The 26,048-nt window shown below is 38.6% G+C and overlaps 1 protein-coding gene across 1 annotated transcript in view; it reads left to right on the top strand.

Annotated features, from left to right (window-relative positions):
* Positions 1–26,048, top strand: part of tnpo1 (transportin 1) — an 83,003-nt gene that overhangs the window by 43,853 nt on the left and 13,102 nt on the right. The window contains exons 7-21 of the mRNA XM_055632165.1: positions 1,974–2,096; positions 2,594–2,712; positions 4,985–5,045; positions 5,464–5,632; positions 7,122–7,274; positions 8,289–8,514; positions 10,969–11,104; positions 11,172–11,191; positions 14,264–14,366; positions 18,989–19,096; positions 19,715–19,873; positions 19,956–20,043; positions 20,181–20,279; positions 21,198–21,293; positions 25,601–25,676. Of these exons, the coding sequence (XP_055488140.1) occupies positions 1,974–2,096; positions 2,594–2,712; positions 4,985–5,045; positions 5,464–5,632; positions 7,122–7,274; positions 8,289–8,514; positions 10,969–11,104; positions 11,172–11,191; positions 14,264–14,366; positions 18,989–19,096; positions 19,715–19,873; positions 19,956–20,043; positions 20,181–20,279; positions 21,198–21,293; positions 25,601–25,676 (1,736 nt within the window). The remainder of the gene's footprint in view (positions 1–1,973; positions 2,097–2,593; positions 2,713–4,984; positions 5,046–5,463; positions 5,633–7,121; positions 7,275–8,288; positions 8,515–10,968; positions 11,105–11,171; positions 11,192–14,263; positions 14,367–18,988; positions 19,097–19,714; positions 19,874–19,955; positions 20,044–20,180; positions 20,280–21,197; positions 21,294–25,600; positions 25,677–26,048) is intronic.

Raw genomic sequence — 26,048 nt, 5'->3', positions numbered from 1 at the left:
TACACTCATTGTTGGTACAAAATGCCATTGATACTTTTATAATCAGAAGAGTAGCTAAATTCCAGGCCAGATTTTTATTAAAATTAGTTGCAATGACAATGCAGTTCACAAAACACCATGCAGTGTTTAAAGTAAAAGTTAATGCTTAAAGTAAATGTAGATGAGGTTGCAGATAGAAATACTATAATGTTACAAACAATTTCAATCATAATACAACCTTTAGACTGAGGGAAATGTGTCTTGTCTTGAACTGAAGTCTATGTCTTGCAATTTTAGGAGAATATTATAATGATGACGAATAGTTTGCTCAAAATGTATACCTCGTGTTCCCCTCAGCACACCAAATATAAGTCTTGTATTATTTGTATATATTGAACACCATTTCCACTTGCCCTCGTATAGTGGAGCTCTAAACAAAAATATATTAAGAGACGGCCTGATGCTTCTTTTAGAGTTGGAAAGCAATGTAGTAGGGAGAGGCGGACTGACGCTTAAATAGGCAATGATTAGAAAGACACTCAGCGGGTCAGACAGCATCTCTGGATAGAAGGAATAGGTGACATTTCGGGTCGAGACCCTTCTTCAGACCGATTGGGACTTAATGTAGACATGTGGGCTTAATGAAGATTTAGAGAGTAAAAGGCAAACCCAATGCATTGGGTTGAAGGTCTTGTTTCTGTGCTGTGACTTGGAAGTGACATTTCAGAATACATGGAATATTGAAAGATGATGGCAATTGGAGTCAAGTGTGCAGATTATATCTACTAAATAATATTTAAGCTCAGAATTTGGATTTAATGACAAAATCTTCTTATTGCTGTACTAAATCCCATTATTTTCAAAATTCCAGAATAAGTTCTAAATGTAAACTTTCACAATAAATGTATAAATTTGAATTGTAGTTTGTTAATTTTGCTTTATTTTAAATTTTCATACAAATTTAAGTATGAATGTGTTTTCTTTCAAGGGAATGTAGCCTTTGTGCCTTGATTATGGCTTCCTTGTGTTGTGCAGATTTCCTCCTGGTATTTTACATTAGTGTTAATTATAAGTGCTGATGAAAAATATATTGTGATTTTTATTAAAGTCTGATGGTGTTGATTGACCAACCAGTGTTGTAGATTTAGCCCAGTCTATCGCACAGTGACCAGACTCCCACCATTGACTCCATATGTACATCATGCTACCTCGGAAATGTAGCCATCATGATCAAAGACTTACCCCCACCTTGGTCATTCCTCCTTCCCTGCTTCTGTCTGGGAGCTTGAAAGCACGCACCACCAGACTCAAGAACAAGTTATTCACTTCTGTTATCAGGCTTCTGAACGTTCTTTCCATAAGCTAGGGCAGTGGTTCCCAACCTTTTTTTAATTCATGGCCCCCTTGGGCGCTTTAATTTTTCTGTGCCCCCCCCCCCCCCCCTGACATTATTCGTGGAAAAAAGTGATTGAACCTGTGGCCCACTAAATCCCCTAAATCCCCAAATGTTTCTGTGGCCCCCCTGAAATTTGCCATGGTAAAGGGGCCATATGGCCCCAGGTTGGGAATCACTGAGCTAGGGTACTGTTTGATTCATCTCTGCCCATTGGACTTTGTTTACAGAACTGATGCGCTACAATCCACTGCATTACTGAAAATGATATTCTGCACTGTTCCCTTTTCTACTTGCTATTGTACTTGAGTTTGAACTGATTGTATCTTTGTGGTATATCTGATCTGTTTGGATTGCATGCAAAACACAGCTTTTCCTCAAGGCATGTGGCAATAGTAAACTTCTGTGGCTACCACATGTAGTACTGAACATCCGCTGAGAGCTTTTCTGAGGAACTTGCATTCTGGCCATAATGCAGCTTCTCTTGCTATTTAAATGCACCTAATGAAAGCTGACAGGAAGAGAAGTAATGCTTTTTCAAATCAATTATGCAAGGTATTAAATTGTATGCAGTTCTAAATACTAAATGCTGTATTCTTAGAACCTATTTGGATTGGCTGGAGATGAGGAATCTGAAGTACGGAAAAATGTCTGCCGTGCACTTGTGATGCTGCTTGAAGTCCGAATGGATCGGCTGCTCCCGCAGATGCACAACATTGTTGAGGTGAAAACCTTGTTTATTATTATTTGCTTATTATAACAGAAGATAAACATTTTGGAATATGGCAAATATAATGCATCTATCATGGGCTGAGATGCAGAAGGGTGCTGAATAACTATGTCTGTGTATATAAATGTCTAATCTGTTAAAAAAATTTCGACCAGTAAATGCATGTACTTTAGTTTTCAATGTCACTTTTGTCCTTTTAAATTTGCTACATAAATTAGAATTGGATTTTTTTCAAACTATGCAAACCATGTCCTCCAATTGCACTTGTTTATTGATAGTTAAAAATGGTATTAAAATTGTTAAAAATCATAGTATAAACACTAAGCTATTGATCTTGGTAGCCCAATTATGTATGCGGCATTTTAAGCAGCATTTTACAAATATTTTGATTGGTATACAGTTCCTTTCAACATTATGCCTTAAATTTTGAAAAATTTAATTATTTTTCTCTCAAGATGTCCTGCATTACTAATGGCATTATTTTACTACAGTACATGTTGCAGAGAACGCAAGATCAAGATGAAAATGTTGCATTGGAAGCTTGTGAATTCTGGCTAACATTGGCTGAACAGCCCATTTGCAAAGATGTACTTTCTGGACATATGTCATTGTGAGTAACTGTCATTAACAGTGTCATTATTTTAGTACAGAGATTAATTACACTAATATTTTACACATACTTTTCTAATATGGAAGCATATTAATTTTTATTGAGGTGCAATTTTTTTAACCACCTTGTGCTTTTGTCCATTTGTGCAAAGAACAATTTATAACATTGCTGCTAAAACAAGGACCTTGATGTTTCATTTAAAGATATTTTTGGGGGGGGGGGGGGGGGGGGGGGGAAGAGGTGGAAATGAGAAGGTAAGATATGAAATCTGTACATTAGAACCAAATTTCCCACATCAGTCCACAGTTTAAAAGCTAAGTAAAAATCCTGGCCGTTTTTGTTTGTTGCTACAGAAAGGTGAGAATATAAATACATTTTGGTTATTGAGAAATTATACGATATACTGCCATTTTCAAATTTGCTTACAACATGTGCAAAAAAACCCAAAACTGAGCAGATCGTTTGGTACAATGACTCCATATACAAAATCACAAGGGGAAATTGAAAAGGGAGGAAGTGGAATGGTCTAGTTAAAATGGGCTGAAATGACACAAGATCAGAGCAACCCTAAATGATGTGGATATGAAAATGGCCAGTTTTAATGATATGAGTATGTTTGAGTTGAGCACTAAGATTGTGCAATATTTAGTTCAATTTACTGGGTTGAGAATAGTGTCATGGGAAATGAAAGAATGGCTTTAATTTTCCCAATTTACAATTGTGAAGAATACTTATTCATGTAAAGGTTGATGTCAGATACATAGTGGTGAATCTGAAACCAGCTGTGTATGCACGTGAGGAGCCTGATGTTATCAAAGGGTGACCTCTAGATAGTAATATACCAAGGTTTCCTGAGTGCAGCAGTCTTCAAAATGTGATTGTTAATAAGGGAAGGGTAATGGTGCAAAATGCAAGCCTGCAAAGTCACTGGCCTTGTGTTCAGTGGTGTTACATTTTTCCCAGTCAAATATGTGGATGTTGAGTCTTTGACAATTTGCTGAAATAGAAACTATGTTGGATTTAAAAACATCACAGGGTTAGCAATTGTTTAGAGTGTGATTAGTAATTAGAAACATAGAAAATAGGTTCAGGAGTAGGCCATTCGGCCCTTCGAGCCTGCACCGCCATTCAATATGATCATGGCTGATCATCCAACTCGGTATCCTGTACCTGCCTTCTCCCCATACCTTTTTGCCACAAGGGCCACATCTAACTCCCTCTTAAATATAGCCCATGAACTGGCCTCAACTACCTTCTGTGGCAGAGAGTTCCAGAGACTCACAACTCTCTGCGTGAAAAATGTTTTTCTCATCTCGGTCCTAAAGGATTTCCCCCTTATCCTTAAACTGTGACCCCTTGTCCTGGATGGGTCTTCATTATTTTTGACGCTACAATTTATTGGACAAATTTAAGAGAAAGATTTTACATTGTAGCAAGCAGCGTTTGGAGTGGAATAAAGTTTCTCGTATTGTCAGCATTGTTTAACTAAGGGAGTTAGCTAAATAGCTCAATTTAACAAAGCATGGTGCTCGGGGGAAATCTGTGATCATAGTGAAAACAGGTGAATGCTAAACATACAGCGAGGTGAGGTTGAAGCAATGTTATGAAATGCTTCACCAGGACAATTTACCTTAGTGATTACGAGTGTGTCCAGCTATAGCCAATGGTTAACCATATTATGGATGTACAGCAATGGATGAATTCATTGTGGAACATGCATGATGGGTGTGAATAACATATTGTCTTCACATTATTGTCAGCTCCCACCAAATTCTAGGACTTTACCACTCGCACACTAGGAATGCTTTCTCTTATGTCCTGAGGATATGGAGCATTATGTTTTGCTCAATACATCCTATTGTTGTTTTGCAATTATAACATGAAAAAGTCCAATGCGTTTGTTCTCCAGTTAGCATTAAATTTTCAGTTCAGTGTCAATGTGGCATAAATATTGCACCGTGTACTTTTGTAGTCTGAAGTTTGATCGTTATCTTATGTATCCAACTCTCAACACCAGGAAAGTACCAGAATCATATTAGTAATTACTTCAGTCATGAGGAACTGTCTTGGCATGTTTGGGAACAGATCAATGCAGATACTTCATTAGTCTTGGATAAATAATGTGTTTCTGTGCAGATTTCAGAATTCTGTTATCCTGCGTTTTGCAGTGTTTACAGTATTCTAGAATTCTTTCAATGTATTATTGTAGAAATTATTTAATCCTACTGAACTCTATAAATAAATTTTATCAAGAATTGTTTGATAATTTCAGGTTAATACCTGTCCTCGTGAATGGGATGAAATATTCAGAAATAGATATTATTCTTCTTAAGGTGAGTTAAATTTTTGCAGTGAATATTATTTCTCTGGTGTAAATTGTAATTATGAAATGGATTTAGTGTTCTAACAGCTAAAATATGTTCCCTGAAACTTGAATCGGGTAAGATGAAAGGGGAAAGATTTAATGGGGACTTGAGGTGCAACTTTTTCCTCACAGAGAATGGTGTATATATAAGGAACGAGCTGCCAGAGGAAGTGGTAGAGGTGGGTACAAGGTCTGACATTTAAAAGTCACTCGGGCATAAGGATAGGAAAGATTTGGGGTGGATATAGACTAGACGCAATCAAGTGGGATACACTTGCTTGAGCAACTTGGTTGGTGTGGATGTGTTGGGCTGAATGGCAATTTCCATGCTGGATAGCTCTGAGTCCATGGAATGATCTTGAGATTAAATGATGTTTTTTGTTCAGGGTGATGTTGAAGAAGATGAAACTGTTCCGGACAATGAGCAAGATATTAAGCCTCGTTTTCATCGATCCCGAACTGTTGCACAGCAGCATGATGAAGATGGAATTGGTGATGAGGAGGAGGAAGATGATGATCTTGATGATGACGATACAATTTCTGATTGGAATTTAAGTATGTATAAACGCAAATGTATTTAATAATGTATTTTCCATTCCGTATACCTCGTGAGTTATGATTTTATTCTTGTTTAAGTAAAATGTTTCACGATTTTAAAGATTTTTTTTGATATTTGGTTGCAGTGAGGATTATTGTAAATTTTATTTTACGGCATTTCCCATTTTAAAAAAAATACTATTTAAAGTACCATAATATAGTTGAATAACTTGAACGCTTACCTTTATCCACCGAGCCAATGACCCCTTTTAAATGAATAGGGTCATTGTTCACGCCAGTGTAGTGTATCTGCTTCCTCACCTCAGCTCGCTGATGCTCTCCCCTCGTTTTAATAATGTTTCTCGTAATGCACAAACAACTGCACTCCAGCACATTGTGGACTACTGCGTTTGGTGAAGCATATGCAGAAGCCTGAAATGAGCTGAGATGCAAAGCACTGAAGACCAGGTATTTGCTATGGAATTGCTAATTGTAAATGAACTTTTGATTAATCCATAGGTGGAGGATTAAAGCTGCCGGTATATTGAGAGTCATTTTAGTGTGTCATTTTACTGCAACTGTTAGTTTCTTTCGAGGCAGTATATCTTAGAGTGAAATTTATGTGGTTCAAATCATCTGCTGAGCTTATAGAAACATAAAAAATAGGTGCAGGAGGAGGCCATTCGGCCCTTGAGCCAGCACCGTCATTAATTGCGATCATGGCTGATCGTCCCCAATCAATAATCCGTGCCCGCCTTCTCCCCATTTCCCTTGACTCCACTGATATCGGATGGCAATTGTGACATGCTGGTATTTGGATATGAAGTTAGTTTTGTTTTTGACTGAAATGCTGAGAAGCTAAATCAGGAACTTCTGTTGCAGATCATCACATGGGTAACTTAAATACCCATTCAAGATTCTGGGAAGAATGGGGGGAAAAATGAATTCTTAATGAGCCTTTAAACATTTGGTGTGATAACACTCTGGTTCAAAATGGTGAAACTGATAAAAGCTGGAAAGCCCTTGCTGATTCAACAGATCGCCGCTAATAATACCTTCCAAAATTCTCCAGATTTGGGAAAAGTTTTGTAAGATTGGGAAATAGCAAATTTTATCTGGAAAGGGACGAGCAGAAAATTCCAGGCCGCCTAATGCATCCCAGGAAAAATGTTAGAAGTTGTTAATAAAGACTTACAGGCTTGCACTGTGAAAAATTCAAGTTTAATGGTCAACATAATGGTCAACATAAGAATGGAACGTGCTGTGGATAAAATGCAATCTGAGTGTGCTATACTTTGATTTCCAGAAGGTAGTTGATAAAGTGTTGCATCAACTGCAAAATAAAACTGGTTAAATAAAAGCCTATGATGTAGGAGCTAAGTGAGGAACACCAAGTTGTTTCTTTGTCTGATAAATTTAATATTGACTTTAAAGGTCTTAATTTTGAAGAACATGATATGACTGCATGACATTAAAATAACATTGCATGTAACTTATTATTCTTAAGGAAAATGTTCTGCCGCCGCGTTGGATGTACTGGCTAATGTATTCCGGGATGAATTGTTGCCACATATTTTGCCACTGCTCAAGGAGCTGCTGTTTCACCAAGACTGGGTGGTGAAGGAGTCTGGAATTCTGGTGCTTGGAGCTATTGCTGAAGGTTAGTGCGTCAATTGAATACAGGAAACATTAAATGAACTTCAAACGATTCTGCTTATAAACTGTAATAATTTCTCTTGTGTAAGAAGGAACTGCAGATGCTGGATTAAACCGAAGACAGACACAAAGCTGGAGTAACTCAGCGGGGCAGGCGGCATCTCTTGTGAGAAAGGAATGGGTGACGTTTCTGGTCGAGACCCTTCTTCAGAGTCTGAAGAAGGGTCTCGACCCGAAACGTCACCCATTCCTTCTCCCAAAAGATGCCGCCTGTTACTCCAGTTTTTTGTGTCTATCATTTGTTGTTGAATTTTTTAAAGTTTTTTTTTTTGCATAACTTTTGTGTTCAGTGGTAGATTTTCAACTATTATAGGCTCTCGGTTTTTATATGCATTTTATTTATGCCTTAGTCTGGTGCTATTTCCATGAATAGGAAAAAATTGTGAAAAAAGCACTTTGAAGGTTCTTTTGCCCAGTTTCAAAAGTTCACTAAGAATTAAACGAGACTGCTTGCAGATGGTGAAAATCAGAAATTAAAATGGGAAACATTGGAAGCCATCAGCAGGTCAAGCAGCATCTGTGGAAAGAGATATTGTTGATGATTTGTGTTTAAAAGCCATAACACCCGTCTGATGAAGGATCTTAATCAGAAGCTGCAACTTTTTTTCTTTTCGCAGATGCTGCCTGAAGGAATATTATCCTCAAGATTTGATTAATTTATTATTTAGAACATTTCCTCGTTCACTAGCTCAGGGACTGAAATGCCAATTATTTATAACTCCACGGTTGCTGTCTGACCTGAGTATTTCCTGTGATCTTCAATCTCGGCATCTGCTGCATTTTTCCTTTGGTTTAAAGAAGTCTGCATGATTGGCACACCTTCTCTACTTTGACCACTACTATTTGCAAAAGTTCTATTTACAAAGTAGCCAAAATATATATTTGGGGATCGTGAAAATGAACAGAAGGATGTCTTGGTAGATATGTTTTTCGTTAAAACCTTTTAATTGTTTTACAGGTTGTATGCAAGGAATGATACCTTACCTGCCAGAACTTATCCCTCATCTTATTCAGTGCCTCTCTGACAAGAAAGCTCTTGTACGTTCTATTACATGTTGGACACTCAGCCGCTATGCACATTGGGTAGTAAGTCAACCCCCAGACACTTACTTGAAGCCATTAATGACGGAACTGCTGAAACGCATCTTGGACAGCAATAAGAGAGTGCAAGAGGCTGCTTGCAGGTTTGTTAGCGAATAGTATTTTTCAATGTCAAGCTTCATGTGGGTGTTTTTGAGAAGGTACCAGTGACCATTTAACAGTTATAAATAGCCTCCCTCATGCTATTAAAAGTCAGCACTCTGTAAACTACTCGGGGAAACTAGGTAAGATGTCTGACATAGATCGTGATAGAAATATTGTCAATTAATAGTTCTTCAAATTTTCAACTGATCTCGTATCCACACCATGGATTAACTTTTGTATTCACTTAATCAACTAATGTTCTTTCTGGAAGGCTTGCAATGTTCAAATGGAAAGCAATGATACTACATGTGTGACTTTTTCTTTCAATATACCCATTAGAAACGTGAGGGAACCTTTTCACAACTTAAGCAGAAATCCAGCTATTTGGAATTGTGCATCAGTTATTTTACAGTATAGCTTGTTTTATTCTGCATAAATTTACAGTGACAACGGCCATGGAAATGGGTCCTTCGGCCAACCAAGATGCCCATCTAGTCTTTTTTTTTTCTCTCCATGTTTGGCCCATATCCCTCTTAAACCATTCCTGTACGTGTCCAAACTTTTTAATGTTCCAATTATACCCTGCATCAACCGCTTCCTCCGGCAGCTCATTCCATTTACCCACCACCCTCCGTGGGAAGGTTGCCCCTCGGGTTCCTTTTAAATTGTGCCTCTCTCTCACCATAAACCCATGTCCTCGAGATGTTGATACCCCTATTCTGGGAAAAGAATCTGCATTCACCCTATCTCTTCCCCTTCTGATTTTATACACCTCAATAAGATCACCCCAGCCTCCTATGTTCGAAGGAACAAATTCCTGCCAATCTTCTCCTTATGGCTCAAGTCCTGGCTATGTTCTTGTAAATATTCTCTGCACTCTTTCCAACATATTGGCATCTTTCCAATAGGTGATGACCAAAACTAAGCACAATACTCCCAAGTGTGGTCTCATTCTGCCCATCAGGTCCGTGCTGGCTTCCAAACGAGCAATCCCATCAGTCACATTTCCCTACGCCCTGCAATATTTCTCGCACATAACTATCAGCCTCTTTAGATTCTTTATCATCAAATGGGTACAGTAGAACTCCAATATTCTGTTATCAAATCATTTGGAAAGCCTGAGGGTTCAGCATTTGACTTGTTCGGGCCATTACCTCAAACACTTTCTCTGAACATTACTTTGATTCATGCACTGTCTTTAAATTCATATAGTTCTGTCTCCTCACTCTTTAACACACTATGACGCTATTTCCTGAATTCCTTTTCAAATTACCAGGTTCACTAAAATTTATTATACTGTATAGTGTCTTGAAAAATGAATTAATTGTGTGTTATGGTATTAATAGAATAATAATATCCAGTAGTTCATAAATCTGTCATTCCAGCAGAGGCCTAAATGTTCAGCATTAGCAGTTTTACTGGAATTTCCAGTAAGCATTAACCTAGTTTGCGTGTTTACTCTGTGACCGTGTCGGCTTCCTCCTGGTGTTCCAGTTTCCTTCCTCATCTTTGTCACAATGTACCATATTTCACAGCAATGAAGACGCTATTTTTTTACCCAAAAATAAGACACGCAAATTTACCTGTGTCTTGGAGGCCGAATGTTAGGTTGTTCGCCAAGAAAGATAGACTTGGCTATCCCTCAGTACAGCAACATCGTTCTTGATAGTCTATCCCTCATTGCTGGCAGTAAAGTGGTAAGTGGCTGGCAAAAGGACAGCGCTGCTGGGGGGGGGGGGGGGGGGGGGGGGGGGGGGGGGGGGGGGGGGGAGGGGAGTTCCTTTCATAGCTTGTGGGGAGTCTAGCACGGGTAGGAGCATTGAGAAGGAGGGGGTCGAGGATCATGCCAGCAACTCACTCACTGCTGCCGTGGCGCTCTGGTTGCGGAGCCACCGCATTGTGGCCGGGGAGGGAAGTAGCTCGGGTGACTGCGAGCGGCCGCCGTTACTTAAATTCCAACTGCCGCCGGGAGCAGGACATGGCCTCACTTGCTGCGCTGGGTGACACGGCATGGCATTCACTGCCCGGTCTGTGTAGACCGGATAGTGAGGGGACCAGCTCAAGAGCAAAGATCATAGAGCGGTGCGGGTCAGCTGGCGATGGATAACAGGACAGCGTGCAGTGGAGCGTACTCTTGTGTCAGCGTGAGTAACCTCAATTGGTCCCTTGATCACACTGACACAGGAGTAAGGTCCACTGCCCACTGCAAAGATCATCATCAAGGCCCCAGCCGCCTTATCTCCTGTCTCACTCAATCACCTGGGAAAGATCACATCAGGACATCAGGACTGGGGGACATCTATTATTTTGTTGTGAAACTTGTATTTTTACCCAGCATAAGTAAACTGGGGGGAAAATAGCTGGCTGCAATAGTTAGAAAATATCCAAATTATTTTAAGTAAATAATTAGTCAAGAATGTAAGCAAATAATGCAACCATATTTTGCTTTCCAGCGCTTTTGCTACCCTAGAGGAAGAGGCTTGCACGGAGTTGGTGCCGTACCTTGGTTATATACTTGATACGCTTGTTTTTGCTTTTAATAAATATCAGCACAAAAATCTTCTAATTCTCTATGATGCTATTGGAACAGCTGCCATACCATGCTGTAATGCAGTATTGTCAGCAGGCTCTCGATGGACGAGCGGTAGAAGGTCAGCTTGCTGACTCAGTTGGGCAGCCCATTCCGTAAATGTCGGCAATAGGACCACCGAGAAAACTACTGAAACATTAGGGGGGCTCAATGATCCTTGAATCATTTAAAAGGTCAACAAATCCGAAAATAGTTTATCTGCAATTAAGTTGTTATTCTGAGTGGTCGTTTAGGTTGATCCTATATGGAGTAGTGCTCATGGAAATAAGATGACCTTGATGAAACATTCAGGATTCTGAGGGGTGCTTGCCAAGATGTTTGCTGAGAGGACTTATTCCTTTATTTGGTGGGGATAGCAGTGGGTGTAGATACAGTGGAATAATTTCGGAATAAAAATGCTTAGATTTTATTCAGAATTATGAATCTTTGAAATGCTCTACCCGATTAAACTGGAGGCTGATCATTTGACATTATAAGATAGGAGCAGAATTAGGCCTTTCATCAAATTGCATCTACTCTGCCATTCAATCATTGCTGACCTATTTTTCCATCTCATCCCCATAACACCCTTGCTAATCAAGAATCTTATCAATCAATGCTTCAAAAATACTCAATTACTTAGCCTCCACAGCTGTCTATGACCATGAATTCCAGAGGTTCACCACCCTCTGGCTTAAGAAATTCCTCCACATTCTCTATTCTGAAGGTACATCCATTTCAGGCACGTGCCGTGAGTAATTACTCAAGGCAGGCAGTCATTCGTCTTTTTTTTTAAAATCTTAAACCGCGCATGTGCAGATTGTTCTCTCCGTAAAAATAAAAAATTAAAATAAGTAATAATTTAATTTGCCCAAGGCTTCTAAATCTCTTTCATTTTTAAATTACTGAATGGGTGGGGGACGGAAGATGAAGGCGGGTGGAGAGATGGTGGGAAAAACGGGACAAGTTGAATCAGTTGTCATCTTATTGAATGACAATACTAATTCAAGCTACCAATTGGAGGTAGAGTTCCTTTCACAGCATGTGGAGAGTCTGCCGGGGATTAAAGATGCGGGGAGGGCAGGAGTGTTGAGAAGGATGGGGTCGGAGATCATATCAGTAACTCACTCACCGCTGCCACTGCGATCTGGGCACGGACAACAGAACTGGCTGCCACTTCCGGGGAGGGAAGCAGCTCGGGTGGCTGCGAGTGGCTGCCGGGACCCGACAGCAGAATCGGCTGTCACTTCAGCGCCTTCTGCCGGCCGGCTCACCTCTGGCAGCGCTCTCCGACTGAACACCTCTCACCTGCCGCTTGCCAGCTTTGCTCATGTCAGCCGCTTCCCGCAAATCCTTAAATTCCGACAGCAGAGTAACCTCAATTGGTCCCTCGATCGCGCTGTCGGAATTTAAGGATTTGCGGTAAGTGGCTGACAGGAGTGAGGCCGGCTAACGGCAGGAGAGGGGTTTTCAGACGGAGAGCACTGCCAGAGGTGTGCGAGGACCAGCAGAAGACGCTGTCCGGTCCTGGCGGCCACAATGCGGTGGCTCCGTGCCCGAAGCGTTGCAAGTCGGTTACTGACCCCCCCCCCCCCCCTTCTCAACGCTCCTGCCTTCCCCGCAACTTTACCCCAGGCCAGACTCTTCAAACGCTGTGAAAGGAGCTCTCCCCCCACCCTGGGAAATATGGCATTTAAAAACATAAAGCACCAAGAAATGTATTTACCACATTATTGGTACACAAACTCCATTCTTCACTTTGTTTCCTAACATACTCTTAAATTAATGACAATGCATATTTGAAAAACCCGCCAAGAAACTTGCTCTGCGCAGGCGCAGTAGGCTGCTGCGCCTGCGCAGTGCAGTAAATGCAGAATTTCAGCTGCTTTCAGCCCCGCTTGTCATAGATGGCTTGAAGCACCGCTGACGGCACGTGGGCTGCACAGACCTTCACGTGTTGCAAGTGCTGCGGTTGAAAGGCACTGAGAATTATGCCTACCTAAGAGATCGATCTCTTAGATAGGCATAATTCTCCCATGCCTTTACTATTTATATTTAATAATTACCGTTTCATAATTTTAGTCGGGGTAGGCAGTGCCTACCTTGCTGACCCTGACGGCACATGCCTGATCCATTTATTCCAAAGCTGTGCCATCTGTTTCTAGATTCCTTTCCACATCCCTCTTTCATGGCTTTTCATTATCCAGTAGGTGCCAATGAAATCCTCTCTCATCCTTCTAAATTCCAGCGAGGATAGGCTCAGAGTCTTCAAATGTTCCTGATACATTAACCCAATCATCCACGGGATCATTCTCATAAACCTCCTTTCCAAAGCCAGCACATCCTTCCTCAGAAAACGAGATCCAAAACTGCTCACAAAATTCCAAATGTGGCAGTACCAGCACCTTAAAAGCCTCAGCATTACATCCTTGCTCTTCCAGTTTCCTTGAAATTAATGCTAGCATTCTTTGCCTTCTTTACAGCCGACTCAACCAGCAAATTAATCTTTTGGGAATCCTGCATCAGCACTCCAAGTCCCTTTGCACCTCTGATTTCTGAATCCTCTCCCCATTTAGAAAATAGTCTTTTGCCTTGTGACTGTACGCTTTGCAATGCTGTATTCCGTTTGCCACTTCTTTGCCCACTCTCCCAACCCATCCAAGTTCTTCTGCAGCCTCCCTCCGCAACACTACCTGCCCCTCCACCTATCTTCGAATCACCTGCAAACTTGGCCACAAAGCTATCACATTCCCTCAAAACCTTTACACTGTACCTCGATTAACGTGACAATAAACTAAACTGAAATCATCCAGATCATTAACATGTAACGTCAAAAGTAGCAGACCCAACACTGACTCCTGCAAGCACGGAAGATTGTTATGATTTTATTTCAGATCAACTTTCTGTCATAGCTTTTATTCACCACTATTAGGTTGTTTTCTTGTAAAATAAACTAATTTATTTTACCAGCCCTCCTCAGCAGGCCGTACAGACGAAAGAGGGTTTCGGCGATCAGTGGTATACATTTGCTCTGCAGTGCTGCAGGCATTTCCTGCCCCGCGGGAACTCTGTTCACAATCTTGTTTGTGACTTGCAAACTGTTCAAGACAGCTCACAGAAACTGAACCCCATCGTAACCTGGTGTCGACCTGAAATTCATTAGAGCAGTAAAATTTACCTTCTCTTTCTCACAAGGAGTACATTCAGATGTTGATGCCTCCACTCATTCAGAAATGGAACATGTTGAAGGATGAAGATAAAGACCTTTTCCCCTTACTTGAGGTACATGCATTTTCAAACTTTAAATCATTGTATTTGGGATGGATCTTATTGGAATTGGCATCAAATAAAGCTCTTAAGTTTACATGAATGTTACTGATTGTATCCTAGGTTATTGTTAGTCACTTGGTGTTACATCTACAATATTAATCCCTTACTCTTGTTCTTATTACGATGCTGTTTATTTTCAAAATGTTTTTCTCTTGCTGTCTTCCTTCCACTTCACCTTATTGCTCTTATAGAGTCATAGAGCCAAACATCACGGAAATGGGTCCTTCGTCCCAACTTGTCTATGCCAGCGAAGATACTGACTAATCTCAACTTGTTGCATTCATCTATGTTTGGCTCGTATCCCTCCAAACCTTTCCTATCCATGTACCTCTCCAATTTTTTTTAATGATGTTATACTTGTCTAGACTATATTTTCCATATATCCACCTCCCTCTCAATGGAAAAAGTTGCCCCTCAGACTTTTATTAAATATTTCCTTTCTCATTTTAAATCTATCCCCTCCAGTTCTTGATTCCTCTACCCAGGGAAAAACACTCTGTGCGTTCACCCCATCTATTTCCCTCGTGATTTAATACACCTCCATAAGTTCACTTCTTGCAACCATGCCCTCCAAGAAATAAAGTCCTAGCCCATCCTCTCCCTAAAGCTCGGTCCCTTGACTCCTGGCAACATCCAGGACTCAAGGGCTCTTTGTAGCTTAATGGCATCTTTCCTATGGCATGGTGATCAAAACTGAACAGAATATTCGCAAATGCGGCCTCACCAACGTCTTGTACAACTGTAACCTAGCGTTCCAACTTCAACACTTAATTCCCAGACCGATGAATGACAATGTGCCAAAAGCCACATTCACCATCCTGTCTACCTGCATCGTCACTTTCCGGGAACCATCTACTCAAACACTTTGCTCTACAACACTCTCCTGGTCCCTACCATTCACTGTAAAGATCCTGCCTGAGTTTGACGTCCCATATTGCAACCCCTCGCACCTGAATCAAAATTTATTAGCTGTTCCTCAGCCCACTTGCCCAGCTGATGAAGATCCTGCTGTTATTATTGATAATTATCTAAATACCACAATGCCACCTCTTTTAATACATTCGCAAATAATTTACACTTACCGTTGCACATAATTATCAAATACAACTATATGATGCAACTTGTAGCTTTTCCCTTTCTATTGGCATTGCAATTGGTAACAATTCAGAATATCCTCTGCTCCCTGTATTTTTCTTCCTTTATTGTGCATTTATTGATTTATTTTAATGTTTATTTCTATTTCTAGTTTTCCCACTTATCTTTTTCTTAAACTTAGTTTAGTTTATTTGCAATTTTGCTGCATGCTTGGTTCTGTTTATTATTCTAGTTGTACTATGAAGTTGTAAGCAGTTTGCCCTTACTCCCAAAGTGGGATGCTCACTGGGATGAGGCAAGATTAATTCTAATTTGTTTAAATTATTGTTCATTGATGACTAATTTCTTCAGATCATTGGAGTGTAAACAATTAATTTCTTTACTATAACTAACAAACTTTGAATAACTAATTGCTTAATTTTAAGTCCTTTCTTCTTGTTCAATTATTCTTTTATCCTCACTTCCACATTTATTTTAACATTTGTGCTTTGGTATTGTTCCAAACCAATCACTTAAATCATTCTGTGGCAGATTATATTCTGTAGGCCAAATTTATCTGGCATCACAAATACATCAACTATAATAGTCGAGAATTTAATTCACTATTCTTGGATTCAGCTGCTGCTTGCACTCAGCGCCTACTATTGTGCCATTAGATTAATCAATTTCTGGCTTGCGTGTGAAGTTTTATATCATCTCCCTCTACTGGTAGTTATGATTTTACAATTTGTTTCAATCATGCTTCCATGTTATCCTAAAATATTTATCTCTTGCAATTACATTTTGATTTCCATATCCCATGTTTTTTCATGCAATTTATGTCAATCCTTAATGTTGTCATTATGTTCAGTTTTCACGAAGAGCATTGTTTATACCATATCGTCTTTATTAGTTCTGTGTACCTTTGAATAACATTTGTGAGTCCTTTTGTATGCTACTTCCATCTGTAGTAAAAGATATAAAGAAAATTGGCTATCAGTGAATTTTCTCTGGTTCTAATCTCAGTAATCTATCTAAAGGGCCTTATTTAAAAATAACCTGGTGAGCTTTAAGATCAAGTCGAAGGTACACAAAAATGCTGGAGAAACTCAGTGGGTGCAGCAGCATCTATGGAGTGAAGGAAACAGGACACATTTCGGGCCGAAACCCTTCTTCAGACTGATAGGGGGTGGCAGGGAGAAGGAAGGTAAAAGGAGGAGGAGGAGCCCAAGGGCTGAGGGATGGGAGGAGACAGCCCAGGGGCTGAGGAAAGGGAGGAGACAGCAAGGGCTAACAAAATTGGGAGAATTCAATGTTCATGCCCGCGGGATGCAGACTCCCCAAGCGGAATATGAGGTGCTGTTCCTCCAATTTCCGGTGTTGCTCAGTCTGGCCATGGAGGAGACCTAGGACAGAGAGGTTGGACGGGGAATGGGGGGGGGAGTTGAAGTGCTGAGTCAGGTAGGTTCTTGTGGACCTCAAGTCACTGCGTGCCTGAATGAATAACAGGAATTTTGGTTCAGCTTTTCAGGGCCAGCTTCTGTTCCTCTTTCAGATAAAATTACATTTCTTTATTTTAATATTCTTTGCCTTGCTTTCTGCTCAGACAGCAAATACATTTTTATATTATGTTATGTTATATTTTGCATTGCAAAACCTAATTTTCAAGTTTCATCTTTGAATGCTAAACAATTGTTTCACTGCTTTTATTGTCTAGTCAAGATTTCTATTTAACAAAACTGTTATGGCATGGCTCCTCTTAAGAGCAAAATGCTGTAGATGGTGGAAATCTGCAGATGAACAGAAAATGCTGGGAAGGAGAGGGTCAGGCATCATCTCTGGAGTGAGCAGCAGTTTATGTTTCGGGTTAATGACCGTTTACCGAAATTGGCATAGGTTCATGTTTGATGGAGTTCTGGATGATGTAATTTCCTTCAGCTAAATATTTGAAAGATCAAAACAATTCTCTTCAATCCCCACATAAAGTCACCCATTCCTTCTCTCCAGAGATGCTGCCTGTTACTCCATCTTTTTTGTGTCTATTTTGATATCTGATCTCATTTTGCATTTTGGCCAGCTTCTAACGATTCTTACTACTTGTGCATTGCTAATTTCCTTTCATCTATCATTGTCAGCTATTTTCTTCAGGTGGGAAGGCTTTGTACTCACGAATGTTATTGTTCAATGCTTCAATGGTTCTCTATTGTCGCAAGTACCTTGGTACAGTAATTCTCTTTTTGTATACAATTCAGTAATATCTTACTACATACAAGCTCAATCGCACCCACGTATAAGCGTATTAAGACTAGTAGATTACACTGTGACAGTACACGATTAAGGCGCCATCTTGTATCCTCCATCCTTGCCTCATCCTTACCTTATCCTCTCCCACTTTATCTCTTGTTATAAGTCATTCCTAAAACCTTGTTAATCTGTGCTTGTTTACATGATATAATCCACTATTAGACGGTGTAAATTTTGTTGGAAGATTAATGGCCATCTCTTGGGATATTTTGTGTAGTCAGCAGCATCGTATGGTATAAGCAATTACGCCTATCATTTAGTGCTATGTTTCCCTTTTACTCTTTTGTTCTTTCTATGTTATTGATAAGCCATTTCACATTCTCTTTGTAAGCATTACCACTTTTTTTTTTAAAGAAATGTATTTTACTTATTGTTGTATTTTGACTGAATAAGCATGTGTAAAGTGCAGAACTGTAACTTGGAATTCTCAGTATTAATGGGGCAAATGTCCATCTGATGTGGATGTTCTAGGCTGCCAATGTCTAAATTCAAAACGCTGTTCTACACTCGTCTAGCAGACACTATGCTCAGGAAATGGATTTTGAGCTTTATGCTAATTAACTTTTTCAACTAATATCAGTTGCATTAATTGGTACTTTGGGAGACTAATTTGCACTTTGTAAATCCGTCTGAAATAAATGGGTAATGATTATTAAATATGCCTGGACTGAAATTTGATGTCCAGATTTGTGGATCCAATGTAAAAAATAGCATTATATAATTTAATTAGTACCATGCTTTGTTAAAACCAAACAAGTGACTTCCAGAGATAACACCTCCCCACCTTGCCTCACACTCTTCCCACCAATCTTGAATCAGCAATTCCAGCTTCCTTTGAAAAACTTTCCCAACGTTTATTATTTTCAATATTATTTGGTAGAGAATAATTTAATTTAAGAAATTATTTCAAATGTTTACCTATCCATTAATACCATTGGATTTAGACAATAGGTGCAGTAGTAGGCCATTCGGCTCTTCGAGCCAGCACCGCCATTCAATGAGATCATGGCTGATCATCCCCAATCAATACCCCGTTCCTACCTTCTCCCCATATCCCCTGACTCCGCTATTTTTACGAGCCCTATCTAGCTCTCTCTTGAAAGCATCTCTTGTATTTTATTGTATTATAATGTATCTACTTTCCAAGATATAATCTACCAAAAATGGCATGATTTTAAATCTGTTTTATATTTCAGTGCCTGTCTTCTGTTGCCACTGCCTTGCAGACTGGCTTTTTTCCATACTGCGAACCAGTATACCAGCGTTGTGTAAACTTGGTGCAAAAGACACTTTCACAAGTTATGGTAAGCAAGTTGGGGCTATTTATTCTCGGGTGCAGTTGTCACGTGAAATTGCACATTTGTTTTATTCAATATATTCTTCAGGATAGAGTTAGGATAAACTTATTCACCCAGGTAGTGGTTAGTGAATTAATTTTGCTGTTAATTGAATTGAAGTATGTCTTCATTTAAGGGGAAACTAAATCACAAAGGAAATGACCAAATGAGATTTGATGAAAGTTGAGAAATATTAGCAACAAAACAGGATGTTGCAGGAAAACACACATTGCCTATGTGAACTTTATTTTGTCCGATTGATTGACATTCCATAAATTATTAGCAAAATCTTATTGTAGTCAGCAAGTTTTGAAATGTTGCTGGAGTAAGATGCTTTTACAGTAACATTGGTGGTTTTAATTTGTTTTAGAGGAATATTTTTTCCTTGTTGAATTTGAGCGTTGTTAATTAAGGTCCATAGAGCAACAAACTGGAAGTGGGATTATTTCGGACAAGATTAATTCGTACCACCATTTGATGCTTGGCTTGTATTTAGCATTATCAGGCAAACAAAATCAGTGTTATTGTGATGCAAATTATATTGCAATCTTGTTCTGTACTTTCGTCATTGGTTCTGTCTTACAGTTGCATAGTTCTCAACCCGAACAGTGTGAAGCTCCAGACAAAGATTTTATGATCGTGGCACTTGATTTACTAAGTGGCCTGGCTGAAGGTCTTGGAGGAAGCATTGAACAACTTGTAGCACGGAGCAATATTTTGTCGTTAATGTATCAGTGTATGCAGGTTAGTAGGCATTTAATTTCCACTGAGCTATTTGTAACACACAGAGAGAAACTGAAACATAGATTTTCTTTGTTAATTGCAGGATAAAATGCCAGAGGTACGACAGAGTTCATTTGCTTTGTTGGGCGATTTAACAAAAGCTTGTTTTCAGCATGTGAAACCTTGCATTGGTATGTAATATCTTCAATTGTATATCTGTTACACTGCTTAATGATATTAAGTTTGCAGTTGGAAAACAATTATATTAGTGATTATATATTGCCTTTTTATTTAAATTAGTGATGTTTTGGTTTTAATTTCTTTGCAGCTGACTTCATGCCGGTTCTCGGAACGAATTTGAACCCAGAGTTTATTTCAGTGTGTAATAATGCCACGTGGGCAATTGGAGAGATCTCCATTCAGATGGGTTAGTATTTGATATATATATATATATATATTTATATCGAACTATGGATATGGTAAGAAATACGCATGTAGAATTGGAGTTGAGAAGTTTTTCAATCTTTCTGTGATGACTCTTGGGCAATGGAGCCTAAACTTTATCTTCATGTTCTTTCAACTTATTTTTAATCGTGCATTTTGCTCTGTTTATTTTTTTTTGTTCATTTTCATGAACAAATACTATTGCATCTTTTAATAGCTGTAGCAAAACAGTATACAATGACCACGTTGCCCCTCAAAATAAAAACAAGAATGCCAGAATCATTTCGTAGATCAGGTCTGTTACTTCCTCCATCATGACCTGCCCAGTACTTCTGCCGTTTTCTGTCTTTCGGGTTTCCAGCACCTGCAGTTTTTGCTTTGCTTTATTTAAATTTCTCAATTTCTTTGCTCCGTCATTAATTTGGAAAGGATGCAGCAAAGAATCACCTGGATGTTACTTAGACTGGCAAGCTTGAATTATATTGAATTATAGGGAGAGGCTGGGATTTTATTGTGTGGAGTGCAAGAAGCTGAGGGGTGACTTTATTAAAGTATGCAAATTCACGAGGGGTATGGATAATGTAAATGCTCACTGTCTGTTTCTCATGATAGAATATTCTATGACCAGAGGGTGTAGGCCTGAGGTAACGGGATAATTCTAAGAAGGGCCTTGTGGGCAGAATTTTAACTCTGAGGGTAGACCATATACAGGAACCTATAGAAGCGGATATAATTACAATCTTCAAAATATATTTGGACAGATGGGAAGAGTTTTGAGGAGGAAAGGAGAAAGGTTTTGCAGGGATATAGGCCAAATGGAACTAGCCCAGAATGGCAACTTGACCAATTATTGGTCTGTAAATCTTGACCAATTTTACTCAACTTTTTTTTTTTTTACCAGGGATTGAAATGCAGCCTTACGTTCCAATGGTCTTGCACCAGCTGGTGGAAATCATCAATAGGCCTAACACACCAAAAACATTACTGGAAAATACAGGTAACTCGAGTAACGATGTTGTAGCATAATATGTTGCACAACGTGATCAGGAAGTATATATTAAGAAGCTGGAAATATTTTTGGATGAATAAATAGGCATACATTTTGCTGCTTATTGAGAAAGAAGTATTGGTCTGTTGGTAATGCTTCATGTTCAGTTCTACAACTTTGCTTCACGTAATTCTTCATAACAGGGTTCTTAGATCTATTCCCATTAAAGATTGCTCATCTTTGCTCAGAAGATTTAATGTTGTATTTTACTCACTATGGCAGAGTAAGTCTCAAATTTAGGAGTGATGAACATCAGAAATCATTATAAAATGTACATATATATTTTGAATGGAATCCTGGCCAAATGTTTGCCTGTATGGTTAGCTTTAAATAAATGCAAATACATTGGAATGTTGCATTAGTTTGAGGTTTGTAAGTCTATGACTGTTGGAATGAGCTGTGAATTTAGTCTGCTTCATGGCCTGTATAATCAGAATAAAACCAAATCATCCTGAGAAATTATTGATAAAAGGCAAATTGTTCACATATGTAGACTTTTGGGATTTTTCTATCAACCTATGCAAGATCTATCAATTTATTTGACTAAGAAAAGTGTTTTACTTAAGAGGTCCTGATATTAATAGCATGGCATACAGTGCCCTCCATAATGTTTGGGACAAAGACCCATCATTTATTTATTTGCCTCTGTACTCCACTATTTGAGATTTGTAATAGAAAAAAAATCACATGTGGTTAAAATGCATAATGTCAGATTTTATTAAAGGTCATTTTTATACATTTTGGTTTCGCCATGTAGAAATTACAGCTGTGTTTTGTACATAGTGGTCCCCCCCCCCCCCCCCCCATTTCAGGGCACTATAATGTTTGTGACACATGGCTTCACAGGTATGTTTAATTGCATCCTTAATGCAAGTATAAGAGAGCTCTCAGCACCTGGTCTTTCCCCCAGTCTTTCCATCACCTTTGGAAACTTTTATTGTGTTTTTTTTTCAACATGAGGACCAAAGTTGTGCCAATGAAAGTCAAAGAAGCCATTATGAGACTAAGAAACAAGAATAAAACGTTAGAGACATCAGCCAAACCTTAGGCCAAATAGAGGCAAATAAATAAATTATGGATCTTTGTCCCAAACATTATGGAGGGCACTGTATTGTTCTTCCCTATTTGTCTTGAGGTAGTTGTAACTACAAGTAGCCTGTCGGCTCTTGTAACCCCATTGCTGAAAGTCACATTGGCTAAACTGTGTAAGCATCGAAGATTTCAATAATTGACTTTAACCATCCCAAGTGGGGCTTTTTAGAACATTAACGTTAACAGTTTTTAAAGTGGCTGGTTTTAAATTCCTAATTTATTTAATAACTAAGTTCTCGGATTTCTTGGTTAAATTTGAACTGATACCTCGGTATTACTCAACTACCATAACCTTGTGTTAAATTCTGCTTCTCAATACTGTTCCTTGTTCTGTATCAAAATTTATCATTAGAGCTTGTGAACCAGGTAGATTCCAACGGGGTTTTTTTGGTGTCTGTGAAGCTATTGTGTTTGCACTTGCCATTTGAGCTAGAATTTTGCATACTGCATTTGTTGAATATAGGGAACAATCTGTACTTAAATGTAAATAGAATATATGTATCTGAACCTTGTACAGTTTAAAATATGCTATATTGAGGCCACTTGTGGGAAAATAAAGCTTGAACATGTGGCATTTCAATTACCTCAACAGGTTCAAATAGCATTTTAATACTAATTAAGTACTTTGAAGTGTAGTGACTGTTACAATGTAATTAATCTATTTTGCATTTGTTTTGTACAGAACTTGCATCTGACATGGAGTTAATTTGACTCCTTTAGCATATATCTTTTGACAGTTATGTTGCCATGTCCAGCTTCATTGGTGGTTAGAGTTGCTAGAATAGGGGAATTGGTTGATAAGCTTGTTCCTCTTTCTTGGCATATATATACACATATATTTGGACATCTGTGAATTAGTAGATGCGGGTGTGCTGTAAGACACAGTATTTGCACATTTCACAGCAATAAATGTGAACAAAATGTTGTATGTTTAATGAAGGATAACTGATCAATTCTTCAATACCCAACTATATCGTTTTTATTTCAAAGTTTATCATTTTCCAAAACATTTAGTGCATGCAGGCAACCCCTGCATTACGAGGTGGGGGGGTAGGGGGGTAGGGTGCGTTCCTAGAAAACAGTTTTGCTGTTTTTTGTAACACCAGGAAGCTTTATCTGCACATGCGTCAAATGACGTGAGCTGGGAAAAAGATTTTTTATTTATTACTTTCCCACGTACATTTATCAATTTTTTTAGGTAGTGATTTGTGAATTCTAGAAGGACAAATTTCCATTACCCAAATAGCAATAACAGTATAAGACCTGGGTCTTAAATTTTAATAAATCACTTTTAAATTCAGACATTTGTCCATATGAAGGCAGCCTATCGCTTCTATTCTGGTTATATGATAATTGCTTGACTTTTTTAGAAAATACATTAAGCACAATTCCTAGTTCAAATCTAATTAAACAATGCAATTTTTTTATTTTTTTTACTATTTCATAATCTGAGGAAGCATTTTTTTTTTCTTTGAGGCATGTGCTTTAATGAAATTACCTGAACGCCATCTCCAGATATTTTTGGGTGCTTTCATTGAAATATGGGAATTTTCGCAATTTGGTTACAAAGTGAGATCAAATTATCTGAAGAATATTATTATTATTATTCCAATTATAAACGTAATATGCAAGCAACATAAATGTAGGACAACTCTAGTTCAATTCCAACTGGCATACCACAGTTAGATCAGTATATCCTACATTGAACTTTACTTTTGAATGAACATTCATCTGCTTCTCTGCATGTCTCATCAGATTGTTCATGAATGCTTGTTTTAATGAGAATGTTGCATAGTTTGTGTCTCTTGAACATAGGTTTCCCTCCTCTGCTTTATATGAATCTGCTGGATTTTTGTAATGTCCTCGTAGTTAGCTTGGATTAATCCTTAAACCATTACTTTTTCTTTCTGAATGATAACTTTCCGTGAGTTTAAAGGGGAACACTTCTAAAACACTTTTTCATTTCTATCTACTAGAATCTTTATTTAGAAATTAAATAGCAGGGCCTTTTGAAAAGCACACAAGAGTTTGAAGTAAAGAATTTGTGGTTTCAAATGTTTATACTTTTAGGGAAAATACCCTCCATCAGTAAACACTAGTTTTTAATTGTAGTTTTTGCAGTTTTTGAGAAAAAGATGTTCATTGCTATCAAGCGTTTAATAAATGTAATCCATACTAATTGTGTAATTTCCACCGTGAAAGCTATTTTCAATTGTAATATCAAAGATCGTGCATTCCTATTTAAACTTCAATATTTTCCCTGCTTAGTTCAGATTGAGTGGTGGTATTCTTTTAGTTTAGAGATACAGTGCGGAAACAGGCCCTTCGGCCCACCGTGACCGCACGGACCAGCATTCCCTACGTATTAGCACTCTTACCTACCTACACACACACGGGACAATTTACACTTGTACGTCTTTGGTGTGGGAGGAAACCAAATATCTTGGAGAAAACCCACGGGGAGAACCTATAAACTCTGTACAGATAGCACCTGTAGTCTGGATCGAACCCGGGTCTCCGGCGCTGTAAGGCAGCAACTCTACTGCTGCGCCACCGTGCCACCCTAGCATGAAACCTGGGAGCCTGGTTTTGTGGTGGACTATCACGTTTCCACTTAGTGATTTATTTTTAGTATATCACAAGTGAAAGTAATGGTATACTGCAAAGAGCTAAGGAGCCGAGTATACTAAATTGTGCAACCATTGTTTTAAATATATAGTATAACACTGGGAGAGCTGGGAGAAAATGCCCAGTGACATTAAAAAAAAAAGTTATACATTTTAAGTAAAATTACTTGCCAAATCGGCTTGCTAATTTTATGAGGAGATTTCAAATCTTTTAAAAAAAAAAAAAAAAATAGGTGGTTTGTTACCCCTCGATCAGTTGAGACGATTAGTTTATCAGGTGTGTTTTGGGAGTGTTCCTTCTGACGTGTTTTTATTTTTTTTTAAAGATTGCACCATAACCTGCCTCCCTTTACTGGGTGGTAGTTAATCTGATAATCAACACAAAAAGATGATTCTTAATTTTGTTATCATACACAGATTCTGTTGATTTCTGTTTCTGAGTTATTTGTTGTTTTTTCTTTATTTTTCTCCTCCCCCTCATTTGCTCATGTCTTGGTTGGCGTTTGGTGGTGTATAACCGTGATTGCGTTACCGTAGCAATAACAATTGGTCGTCTTGGTTACGTTTGTCCTCAAGAGGTGGCCCCCATGCTACAGCAGTTTATAAGACCCTGGTGTGTATTATTCAATCTTTATTTAATTCATTTTCTTCACTCTTTCTCTATCTCTTTTCACTTATAGCAATAGTTTTCAGTTGATTGCAAATTCACAATCCTTAACCATTGCCAACCATGTGACTAATCTTGTCCTATCAGGTTTGTGATTTTTTTCAGTAGCACTGTCATATTGTATTTTTTTTGTGTGGCTAACCACTAACTGATGCATGGGATAAGATTGTCACATGCTTGCTGTGTTGGGAAGCTTGATTATGAACATTTATTTAAAAAAAAAAAAAAAAAATTTTCAACCGAATGATAAATGCATGCAGAAATTTTATAAACAAAAACAATTTTCAGTTGGCTGAGAACATGTTCTGCAATTATTAA

This window comes from Leucoraja erinacea, chromosome 3 (assembly GCF_028641065.1).
Source record: "Leucoraja erinacea ecotype New England chromosome 3, Leri_hhj_1, whole genome shotgun sequence".
NCBI classification, from domain to species: Eukaryota; Metazoa; Chordata; class Chondrichthyes; order Rajiformes; family Rajidae; genus Leucoraja; species Leucoraja erinaceus.
The sequence above is the reverse complement of the archived record's forward strand: the minus strand, read 5'-3'. Positions and strand labels throughout refer to the sequence as shown.